This window comes from Polypterus senegalus, chromosome 1, assembly GCF_016835505.1.
Source record: "Polypterus senegalus isolate Bchr_013 chromosome 1, ASM1683550v1, whole genome shotgun sequence".
In the NCBI taxonomy this organism is placed as follows: domain Eukaryota; kingdom Metazoa; phylum Chordata; class Cladistia; order Polypteriformes; family Polypteridae; genus Polypterus; species Polypterus senegalus.
Genome location: NC_053154.1, coordinates 326,760,925 through 326,773,719, shown reverse-complemented (window position 1 = coordinate 326,773,719; position 12,795 = coordinate 326,760,925). Strand labels below are relative to the sequence as shown.

At 38.4% G+C, this 12,795-nt stretch overlaps 1 protein-coding gene and 1 long non-coding RNA gene across 3 annotated transcripts in view; one reads left to right on the top strand and one right to left on the bottom strand.

Moving 5' to 3' along the window:
• LOC120516135 overlaps positions 1 to 12,795 on the bottom strand; it is a 39,719-nt gene that overhangs the window by 12,322 nt on the left and 14,602 nt on the right. The gene's annotated exons all lie outside the window — the stretch shown is intronic.
• Positions 1,503 to 12,795, top strand: part of LOC120516122 (interferon regulatory factor 2-like) — a 50,258-nt gene continuing 38,965 nt past the window's right edge. Inside the window, exons 1-3 of one of the 2 annotated variants that reach the window (XM_039737582.1) lie at positions 1,503 to 1,580; positions 2,181 to 2,311; positions 8,608 to 8,707. In XM_039737582.1, the coding sequence (XP_039593516.1) occupies positions 2,225 to 2,311; positions 8,608 to 8,707 (187 nt within the window). In that variant the 5' untranslated portion in view covers positions 1,503 to 1,580; positions 2,181 to 2,224. Of the gene's footprint in view, positions 1,581 to 1,982; positions 2,085 to 2,180; positions 2,312 to 8,607; positions 8,708 to 12,795 lie in introns of those variants that run through there. The other variant, XM_039737589.1, reaches the window with a different exon arrangement.

The following is a 12,795-nucleotide window of genomic DNA, read 5'->3' as shown; positions in this document are numbered from 1 at the left end:
CCCCACTTGACATGCACCTTCTTGTAAACACCTACAAGTTACATCTTGACCCATATAAAGGCACAACTATCAGGATCTGAACCATCATTAACACCACTAACCTGGGTTTACACTTCTAAATCTTTTCTGTTAATTCTCCTGGTGGTTGCCATATAATCACACTAGCTGCTTGAAAGCATAACCTCACATGAATGTGGCTGTAGCTCTTCAGACAGCACATCACTCTTAAAAGCCCCAGAATACTTTCTTGCACTCACCAGTATACTAGCTCAATGAAAGTGGTAACATAGAAGACAGATAGTTATGAAAGGACAGATTTAACTGGTGACTGTAAGTTATATGCATACAAGTACATAGATAAGTGTCCCCAGTGATGGACTGATGTTCTGCCTGCATAGGATATGGCTCCTCATAATTCTATAACGGAAGAAAATAATGAGAAGGTGTGCAGATGGTTAATAGATACATATTTAAAGGACAGTAGCCTACTTTGTGTTGAAGTGGATCAGTAGTTAGAACAAAATCAAGCACCCTGAATGACAACCTGCAAAAGTATTCCGGAATGGTGTGTTGCGTGAAAAGTCTTATATGACATGCGTTGGTGTAAACGTTTCTCCTTAACAATGAAAGAGATTACAGAAATGGTCAAGTTGTTTGGTGAACAAAGAAAAACTCATATGCAGCTTAGTCACTATTTGACTATTTGCTGTCCATCAAATGTGTTCAGACAGTTAAGCTTTAGCAAAAATAAAAAATAACTTCTAGTTTACTCAGATTAACAATGATATGTAATTAATCTACCATGTGACAGACTGGTGGCACTTCCAGGTATTGGTTCTGCCTTGGATCTATGGTTGCTGGGATAGGCTGCAGCCTCCCTGTGACTCTGCTCAGGGTAAAACAAGTTTAGAAGATGGATGAGTGGATGGATATAATTCGTCAATTTATTAAACAAACTGGGACTTATCCCAGGAGTCACAAGCAAAAGTAAGATTTAAGCCTGGAAGTAGCACATACTCATCCCTACTCTCTAACGTACTTACACTTGGATTAATTCGCAACCCCAAATCAATCAACCTTTTTTTATTAGAACACTCTTCACATTCTTAATTCTATTGTATTAAAAAAAACATAGATAATAAACCCTACACACCCTAAAATATGGCCTTAATATGTAAACTATCCTTTTCCTAGCACACATTAACAGTACAGCCATTCATAAACCTCCTGAATACACCTCACTTTGAACGCCCTAATTAGGCATCCATGCATAAATCCGGGTAAAGTGGGCACCCTAAACAGACTCACTCCGTTTCCCTGTAACTCGGGCAGGGCAGCAGGGCAGATGTGTAGTTGAGATACAACCTCCTGGGTACGCGTCTCGTGCCAAGAACGCAAAGGTGTGCTAGGAGGTATAGGATTCTCGGGAATTGGGCGGAGCCTAAATGCCCGGACAGTATAAATGTGTCACTTGCCCATCCCCATCCAGACTAACGCTCGTACACTTGGTACCGCTGCCACCTGGATTAAAAACACACTAAGACTTTTTTTTTTGCCTTTTTTAACTTTTAACATTTCTGGTAAGTGTGGAGTTTTTTTTAAGTTTTACCTTTTAAAGCATCAGCAGCAGCTGCGCACGGCGACATCTCATCTTCCACCAGCTGGTGTACTAAGTTGTTTTTTTTCGACTTTAAAGTATTTTTATGCAGTAGGATGTACTGCTACAGTTTTTCGACACAAGGGAAGTGTAGCGCTACGACACGCAGAATAATCTTGGACATGTCCGGAACTTCTGGTGCCCGGTTTAATTGGCGCAGCTTTTGGAAAAGTGACACTCAATTCCGGCACTTCATTGTCTGCGATGGTTTGTACCTCCTGATGCCCCGGAAAGCCGTGACACGGTGCCTTGGTCTCTGACGATCATATTTTGCGCGTATATGTGATTTATTAGCACAAAGCTCTTCTATTTAGTCCTTGCTCTTACGGCTGTGAATATTCCTCCCGTTGTCTTTTCACGATAACTGGCCGAGGCGTATGGACCGAATGTCCATTTTCCTTTGAAATACGTAATTGTGTTACTCTATGTACGTATTTTCTCTTGTAGCTCACCAGTTTTTGCCTTGTGCTTCCATTAAGAGAAGGCTTCATGAATGATATATTTTTTTATTATCATATTGCAGGTGTTTCGGGACCTCTATGGGAAAAACGGACTGATCAGAGCAGGATGCAGCAAGGGAGACTGCGATTGCGACCCTGGCTAGAAGAGCAGATCAGGTCCAACAAGTACCCGGGGCTTCAGTGGGTCGATGAGGTAGGGATGAACAGGAAAGACTGGATAACAATTATCTAATAGGAAGACGGTGGATCGTGAAAGTCGATAAATCTGTGATGCATAATTTAAATAATACTATACCTTTTTTTTTTTTGGAAAGATGGCACGGTGCCAAGAAAAAGTAGTAGGCTTTTTTTCTCAAATTTAAGTGTTTATAGACTAAAAGCTTGATGCGTTACATTTGGAATGTTACTTATGAGTCACACATTTCTCTTTGCAGAGCCTTCCAGTAAAGAAACTGAAACTACCTCTGTCACTATACAGTAGTTTTTAAAATGTCATGGTTGTCCATTCCTCCTTATCAAAATATGGTAGGTTATTTGGATAATGATGGTGGAAACCATTTTGATAACTGACAAGACCACTCAAGAACAATTTTCTTCATTTTGGCTACTGAAAGGCTGCTTTAGTTGTGTAACTTAATAACAATAATAATATTTAATAATGTATTTTATTTATAAAGCATCTTTCCCATGCTCTGGATTTCTATCCTGTGGAAACACAAACCACTTTTTAAGTTTTAGGTTTCCGACAGAAGGACACCATTTTTTAGCACATATTTTTTGGATATTTAGTAAAGGGCTGCAACAGAATTCACCTGCAGAGGAGCATTGGAATAGCATCTTTCAAGGAATCCAGGTGTGATAGACAGTCCCCGCTTTTGAAAGGGTGTCATTATAATATTATGCAACAATATGCTAGGCGAGATGGTGTTCCGTGTTAGATTTGCATCTCACAGACCTTCACTATTATGGCCAAACAGTTCCACTTTGGTCTCATGGGACCACCAGATTGTCCCCCACATACTTGCAGCACATAAGTCAAGAGTGTCAAGCTCAAGTCCATGGGGGGCTACAGTGACAGCAAATTTTTGTTACAAACCAATTGTGTAATTAGACACCAATCCTTGACAATAACCTTTTATTCAATTTCATGGCTTGTTAGTGTTTTTGTTCTGCCATGTCAGGTCATTCTTATATTGCTGTTTTTTTTTTTTCCTTTCCAGTGACATCATATAAATGATTTGAAGCCAAAAGCAGAAAAGCAATTCTCAGTCCTTTTTAACAATCCAATATTTTATTAAACCAGCCTGTTCATGATGAATACACACAGGTGTAACTGAAAACGATTTACAGTAGATGGAAAACTGCGGCTTCCTTTGTCATTGGCAATTTGTTGCTTACAAAGAGCAAATCACAACTGTAAATGCAGCTGTTGAAGGCTAAAATAAGCAATTAGGGCTGGGACATCTTAAAAAGTGAGACAACTACAATGAGGCACGAAAATGTTGCTTGAGTAGTAAATGCTTCATCAGTAATAATTGACTTCTCATTAGCAAAAATCTGCTGCCACTACTTGAGGACCATCTTTGCTCTAAGAGCGTCAAACTCTAATCCCAGGGGGGCCACAGTGGCTGCAGGTTTTCATTCCAGCCACTTTCGTAATTAATAACCAATCTTTTGTCTAACTGACTTGCTTTTCCAGATTCAGAACCCTAAATTGTTTCATTTTTTTTTCCCAGCAGCCAAACAATAATGAGACGCAAAGCAAGCTTACTCTGGAGACTCCAACTTCATTTTCTTTCATCCAGTTTCTTAATCAATTTTTTAAATGGGATGTTAGTGCCCTCTTTCTGCTACATCAAACATTTTTAAAAGTATTGGTGTTCATTTTTTTCTGAGAGCACTAAAAAATGTTCTCTACGTTGGAGCAGATCAATGTTTTTCATTGTTTCATTTTTTCTCTTCACATATTTTATTGAAACAGATATTATATAATGGACAAATAATTTAAAATGGGATCAAATAAGCTGTTTTCCCTCTTTGCATCTCATTATTGTTTGACTGTTTAAGAAAAAATAAACAACGTATGGTTCTGAATCTTAAAAAGCAAAGCAATTAAAATTAAGGCAAAAAAGATGTCCCATTAGCAAGTGCAGCTACTGTGCCCCACCAACATCTGAGTTTGACACCCTTTGTTTGAAGAGTTTTGCCAACATTTAGTGGCTAATGATGCTTTTTTTTTCTCCAGATTTATTTTCTTTATCAACTACCCTAAAGGTACTAACTGAGGAACAAGTAAAGTCTAGTGGTCCATGATCATCATCATCTTTAACTGCAGGCACTGACTTCAGGAACTCATGCACAGTCACAGTTGTTCTTGTCACAGCTTCCCCTACAAGGGTATTTTTTCTGTCCTACGTAGGGACAGCCTGATCTAAGCAGTGTGATGGATGCTAGCTTTCCCCAACTTGTTTCAAGTGTTTTCTTTCCTTCCACACACTCATATTTCTCTATAATGTATTGTTTATTTTTAAAATTTTCTGGTACTGTGGAACCTTGCAGAAGGAGGGATTTTTTCTTAAACTTTAATTTAACTGAAGTGATTCACTAATTCCCAGAAAAAAGTGAAGTTTAGCAAGAAGTTATGTGACTTGTAAATGTAATATATTGCGTATGGGAATAATTTAGGATTACAATTACAAAGGAGACAGATACTTTCTATTTAATCGGATGATTCCTATTTTCATTTTGTGCATATTTCTTAATGTTTTTGTCACATTCGATGTCATATGAGATATTGCCCAAACTGTAGAAGATCACAAAATACAGAAATCTGATTTAGCGTATAACATAACATTCTCAAATCCACATAATCCAATTAAGGGAGGCAGAAATCTTATCTCAGCAACACTGGACACAGGGCTGGTAGCTTCTCTGAACAGGGTTCCAATCCATTCATCCACACACCCACACGCGGGCCTAATTTAGACTTGCCAGGTCAACTGACGTGCATGCGGTTCGGAGTGTGGGTGGAAAATCAGGAAGGAAAACACTCGCGGAAGAAGGGGAGGATTTGACCTCAGGGACTAGACTTGTGAGGCAGCAGCACTAACTCCTGCACCATTACTTCAAAATCTGAGACAACTAAATGTGGAAAAAAGTGTTAGCACTAAATACCTGAAAAAGCAGGTAAATGTGGCCAACCAAGCTGTCTCTGACATGGTTTTGATAGACAGACATAGCTGTGACTGTTCATCTCTTTACAGACTGATACATAGTGCAGGAGAGGCAATCGGTATAGAGCAGGGGTTCTCAAATTCAGTCCTAGGAACCCCCCTCTCCCCCATCCGCCCTCCCCAAACCCCCAACTAAACCCAAGGCTGCAGGTTTTTGTTCCAACCAGTTTCTGTTTTTAATTGGACTCCTGGGCTAATTTAGTGAACTGTTATGTCCCAAATTCTGTGTTTTGGGAGCAACATAGAAATTAGAAAATTATGTTTAGCAAAAAATTAAAAAAAAACTTTTGAAATGTGCTAAGCAGTTACTGTATATGGGAATAATGTATTTTTTTATTTTATTGAAATCACACAACATTCCATACAAATAAATCAACTTTTATAAAAATAATATCGAAAACAAATCAACCCCCACCCCTGAGAAAGACAGCTAAGCCAGCAGAGTAAAACTTAAAGCTAGTAAAAATAAGTAAATCGATTAATTAATAAGTGAATAAAGATAAATAAAGGAAAAAGGATAGAGAATCTGCTTTTTCAGTGCTTTAAAATCCTATGCTAAAATGTTTTTGATTAGATCTGCCAGGTTTTGAAAAAGTTTTGCACAGATCCTCAAATGGCGCTTTCCACTGCATAGTACGGCACAGCACGGTTCAGTACAGCTCACCTTGGTTCGGCTCAGTTCGGCTCGGTTTGCGTTTCGACTGCAGTTTAGTACCGCTTTAGAGTGGGCGGGATTATTCACGTGTCGTTATAGTTGCGCCGCCTCTACTGCAGTGACACTGTGGAACTTTTACAACAACACGCAGACAACGACAACACTTTAGCTCGACGACGCGCAAGGGTAAGCATCTAAAAAAAGCACGTCACTAGCTAAATTTTATCACTGTTGCAAAGCACAAAATGAACTTAACTGCCAGTGTAACATTAAAATGCTGACTCTGTATATTACAGATCTTCCACATTTTGCAAAAAAGTCGCCGCAACAGACCATCTGTTTGGACATTTAACCGTGCTTCAGAGTGGTGGGATGTGATTGTTCCCGGTTTTACAAACACTCAGTGGCTGGAGAACTTTCGAATGTCTGAAGAAACATTCATCCACTTACAACAAACTGCGTCCAGCGATGGAGAGACGGGACACAAACTTCCACGTGTGTACCTTTAAAGAAAAGAATAGCCAGTGACGCAGTAATGACGATTTTCTCCGCCAATCAGTGACCAGCAGAGTTTACACGCCACGCTTTGGTAACGGTTCGGCGCGCTTGGAACCTCGGCTGAGGTGGTACTAAAAAAAGGACCAGGTACCAGGTACTGTTCCCAGTGGAAAACCCCCCAAAAGTGAGCTGAACTGAACCGTGTCGTGCCGTACTATGCAGTGGAAAAGCGCCATAAGTGAGAATTTGATTTTTTCCAGTTTCAAATAGTATATAATATCAGTTACCCACTGACTTAGAATAGGAGAGTTACAATTCTTCCAGTTGAGCAAGAGAAGTCTACGTGCCAATAGTGTAGTAAAGGCAATCACAGTTTGCTTCTCCATTTAAAGCCCCTCTGGGAGCCCACCAAACGCAGCTGTTAGTGAAATAGGTGTGATTGTGACACCAAGACTTTTTAACAGTATTTTTATTGATTTTTATTCTACTTTTCCAATTGTTTAATTAATCTATTATTTACTAATTAGTGGGGCTGACGCTAAAGTTGTTGCAGCCTTTCATTATGCAGTATTGTTTACCTGGGTGTCTGCTCTGCTCATTTTTAATTGTCATTATTAAGATACAGCGAAGGGGGAAAACGGCACAGAGAAAGAGCAATATAATGAAAGCAACAAAAGTGAGTTAAGCATTTAAATCTATAGCAAAAGCAGAAATATTTTAAAATGGTTTATAAATGTAAATATCATGCTACTATGCTTTTCTGAATGTAGAATTAGAGAATAGACAATTAGCTAATTAAATGAGATCAGTGTTATCAGTTATTGTCACGGATTATGAATCTGGTTGAAACAAAAACCTGAAGCCGCAGTTCAGGACTGAGTCTGAGAATCCCTGGTGTAGAAGGTAGATAAATGAGACCTGTTACCTGAGATAATGCCCTTTAAGATAACTGACTGGCATATGAGACTGGCAATAACAGGTGCCTTTATTTATTGTGGCATTACAGTATTATTTTTATTTCTTATTTGTGCAGCTTCAAGAATTTTCGAGTTAAGATAGTAATTTCAAATAAGGAAGACGGAAGTTTTAGAATAATGTAGTTCAACTCACTAATTATGCTTGCACTGTGCTTCTTAGCTTGTATTATTACTTTTTTTACTATTGTACTGTATTTCTGCGGTGGCCATGATAGACTGGCCAGCTAGATCTGTGTTTTGTTTGGTGTATTGCATTTATCCCATTTTTTTGACACCCATTGCATGCCCATCCTAAAGGGCTCTCTCTCTGAATTGCCTTTCCCAAGACTTCTTCCATTCTTTATTTACCTACAAGGGTTTTTTTTTTTTTAGTTTTTTCGTCTTCTTAGGGAGTCAAGGCTGGGGTGTCAAATAAACAAACTCTATGTGCGAGTTTGGGCTATACAAAAAATAAATTGTTGTTGCTGTTGTTGTAATTATGGTGCTAGAGAGTGGCAACGTGCTGCATGCTAATTAGCACAAGCAAGTAACAACTGCACTGAACTCTGTACATGTGATAATAAGGACCCCGTAAAGCATATAATGTACAAGATAAACAAATCAACTATTTAAGACAGATTATGAAAAGCCCTACAGAGAACAGATATACAGTAGATACTATATAAATATATTGTATTAGAAAGCCAGCCTTATTTTTAACTTGCCCCACTTTCCTAGAATTTTGAAGAGGAATATCAAAGTAAAAGTAACAGGCACATTATTTTATGCTTTTGAACAAGCTCATTACTTTAAATTAAATGTCTTATTTCTCTGTTGATGCATTTAAAACTCCTAAAGAAATGAACATTTGTAATTTTTGGTACATAAATGTATTTTTGTTTAGTAGGCAGCACTGTATATTGAAATTTGAATCAAGAAGAACACAAAAAAAAGAGCCAGTTTGACCTTGGATGCATGTCTTAGAAATCGTTTGTAGAAAGAGTGCTAACTGTAGATAGTCGTGGTGGGTAAGAAAACTGACTCGCACTAAATGTACAGAAACAGTTGTAATATGGGTCTGTACTTGTAAAGTGTCTTGAGATAGTGTTTTTTTTTTTAAATGAATCATCTTTTTCTCTCCATATAGTCCACTGGCACCTTTCAGATTCCCTGGAAACATGCAGCTCGCCATGGATGGAGTATTGACAAAGATGCATCACTTTTCAGAAGCTGGGCACTGCACACAGGTAAGTGTGAGATGAACTAGGGGTGGGAAAGTTAGAATGAAAAAATCAATCCTCTTTTTATCAATCAAAACCATTTTAGTCTTTGAACTTTCAGAACAAAATGCAATCACCAAATTCTATAGCAAGTTTACAAAATGAAAATCCAGCATAAGACACAAGAATATACATTTGGTGGGAGTATTAATAGTTAAAAAAATACTTCATGCAGAAGAAGTTGGACTATTAGAAAACATTTTAATCTTCTTTGAAAGTAAAAACCTCCTGTTGTACTCTGCATGTAGAACTGTACTGTACTCATTGATCTGCATGTGACGACATGGCTAACACTGATCACATTTGTTAGACTGATTGGAAGAGACAATTGTTTGCACAAGTATCTTGACGCTTAATGATTACTTTCTTTCCTGAAATTGTTTTTTTCTATAGCCAGCTGAATACTATGTTGTAGATATGCATCTCAGCTAACTGCATACATGTATATTTTGGGGATAAAGAATAACTCATATAGAAATCCACATGAGAACTAGACCATCACAGTTTATGGCACACAGGCACCCCTTCTCTCCTACAAGATCTCATTTGATTGTTCAGTTATCCATGCATATATTTTCAACACCCACTACTTCTGCTGTGTTCTCTTCTTCTTCTTCTTCTTGTTAAGCAGTCACTGAATAAATTTTCATAATCTGAAAACCACTTGTACCCTAATGTTAGCTTGCTTGTTCTATTCAAAGCATCATATGAGGAAGTTTACAAATGACCTGAAATGGTTCAGTCTATTTTGATTGTAAGGATTAAAGAGAGATTTAACAGCATGTTCACTGCAACCAGAATGTCACGTCATTTTAGGACATGAGCACACACAGAAAATGTGCACTACAACACATTAAACTGAACTGGTGCAGTCCTAGATGCATAATTCACCAAGTAGAGTGCTCAGGAGATTTAAACAATTAGAATGAAATTGCAGAGACAACATGAAGCGCACAGGAACATAATAACTTTAAATGGGACACAAGATTAATAGGATGTCACACTGGCCTCAGTCAATAATCAATTAAAATTATCAGTATAAGTTTTGTTGTCAAGATTATTTCCAAAATGCCTGACCAGTATGACAACACAGAATCAAGGAACAGTTTGTGGTTTGCTGGGTAAATTGTCAGTGGTATGATGAGTTTCAACCATGAATTCTAGCAAACACAACACTGTAGCAGCATGCGACTCTTGTTCATATCGGATTGAGCAAAGCAAAATATAATACAAGTTTAATTAGCAATCCTAAAGAGCACCAACCAATAAAGAATGCGGTCTCTGAGCTAAAAGGGAAAAAAACTCACACTGTGTGTACGTCAACATATTGCCGTGTTGTCAGTTGCACTGTTATTTGAAAATAATGAACACATTCAACTGAAACATCCTGAAAGCAAAATCCATTACTCTGACATTCATGGCTGCAGTATGCCATGTTTCCATTGAAACTCAGTCGTAAATAAAAGACGACTGAAAAAAAAGGTAAGTTTAACTAGTCTGTACTCACTTAAATCAATGAAGCTGGTTGCAATTTATACATATGCAAAATGCAGAAAAGAAAATGGAAATGATACACATCAGTATTGATACTGGAATTAAGAGATATGGGCATTTTATTGAAACTAATTTACAAACACACACACACACATATTAGAACTACTAAAATAATATGGACAACTACACAGAGTAAGTTAAATCCTGAATTTAATGTTAATCAATTTTCTTAATTTACATATTATCCAGTGCTTTCAGTTCAGTTCATTGGTTCCTTTGCTAAAAGTCAAGCTCTCCACACAAAATAAAGTCACTTTCATCTTGCAACATCCATCCCACATAACAGTAAAGCAAGAGAGTCAAGGTAAATAGGCATAAGAGGAGAAACAAGACAACACACCCAAGAAGAGGCATAATCCCGCTGGCACCATAAATTAAGCATCACAGTGATGTACTTCAAGACGAAAACATGCAAAATATGCCACCCAAAACATCCCAAAAATCTACAGAGCACACTGCCCTCTAGGACACTGTTGCCCCCTACTTCATTTTGTTTCAACCTCTGCAGCCATTTAGTCACAGACTTTGGGGGGGTGCTTTAGTCTCATCACGCTGTGCCTATCACTTGACAGTCTATCATTAACACAAAAGTGGATGTGCACATTGGAGGATGGAAATGTCAAAAATGATGTATGTTAGTTGATTTACCTTGTGGTATTGCTTATGAAGGATCAACTGAGATAGCAGAGTATTAGCTATTTTGTTATGTCATACGTAGTATGCAGAGGGGCACCAGCCCTCCAAACCCACCACAGACAGATGCAGACACAAGTTCTCAAGCACAACACTGGCCTTATCTTAATGTGGGAAACACTTCCCAACTTTCCCACCTGCATAGCACAGACACAGTAAGTACCAAGCACAATAATATATTACACAGCACTTTCCTTCTCTTGTTTCTCTCCTTCCGCCTTCACTCTTCCTCCTGCAACCTTTGTCTTCTCCCTCCCTACTCTGACTCCTTGAATGAAGTTAGGCATTCTCTTTTATGCTGCACCTGGGAGCACTCCAGGCGGCCCATCGGCACCCACGGAACCCAACAGGGCTGTGCTGAACTCCAACTCCCATGAAGCCCTGTGGGAATCCAAGACGCGGCTGCAACCCAAAGGGGCTGCCATCTAGCGCTCTGAGGGAGGTAGTGCCCTGTGCATATCCTTCCACTATGGAGGCATCCCCTGCAGTCCGCCCCACATGGTTCTTGCTTTGGAAAGTCACTATATGGTATAATCCAGTTTTCAAAACTCATTTTAGCCCACTATGTCGGTTTTCGTTTAACTGTGCATTATTATTTTTACTAATTTTTTGTATCATTATTCTGGCAAAGCAATTTTGTGTTCTGTTTTTAGGATGAGCACCCCTGTTTCTTTACATGGTTGCAGTAATGTATATATAGTTTCTATGCTTGTTGACAGTCATGTAATTTACTGCATCATTTCACCCAGTCTATGGAAAATGGAGGCACAGTAATGCAAGCCAACCTTGTTTTACATTTCTTTACCTTTTTTTATATATTAGCTATATACATTATGTTGAGATGTTGTTTCTTTTGACATGTAGTATACGAGGACTGATTTCTTGATGTGTACTATCTAAAAAGCTCAAAGAATGATTGATTAAAGAAGTATTACTAGGGCAAGCAGAATAAAGCTCCTTTAATATGACTAGGGGGCTTTGCCCCCTGCTCGCTTCGTTCGCCAACCCCCGTGTTTGATTTTCCGGATGCACACTTTTAAGATTTTTTTTTCTTTGAATTGTTGCTGTTTCATTAGTTTCACTTTTATTTCAGAACTTCTGTAAAAACAATATTTGGAATCTTTCGAGTCTCAGTATGCTGAATCTTTTTAATGAGGTCAGTGAGACACGTGTTTAATGACTTTGTACCATAATTCAGGATAGGTTTCTCTGTTTGGAATTTTGGCACAGACAAAGCGATCTACATCAGCAGCAGTTAATAATTTTTTTTGCAAAGTAACCAATAAATGCATGTGAGGTAAACTCCGTTTTTGAAATTCTCTTTTTTGAGCATTTTCAAATTCCACTGCTTTCATAATCTCTAACCTGCTCTGCATGTGTATAGCGCCAACGTCCGGATTGGACGTGCTTTTGTTTCCAATTCCACTTGTTCCAGGCTGATAATTACTTTCCTTATTTTCTGAATTTGCATCTAGATTATTCTTTTTTGTCTCTCCAACGCTTTTGAGTCTCTTTTCTCCATGCTGCTTTCTTCTTCGCTTAGTCGTCGACGTTTCATTTATAACGTATTGTCCTTATACGCTTTATATGCGCTGAGAGCCCTGGATCTGTATGTGCTCAAAGCCTCCTTTACATGACTGAGTGTTTTGCTGCCTCTGGGCTTATTTGATATTGATTGTAAGTAGGACGTGTCTTGCAAGAATCTCATGTTCTACGTCATCGCGAGACGGTTCTGGGTCAATCTCTTGGTACTAAGTCTCATGTTTAAAGTCCCCGCGAGACGCTCCGTGCCCAATCTCTTTCATCTC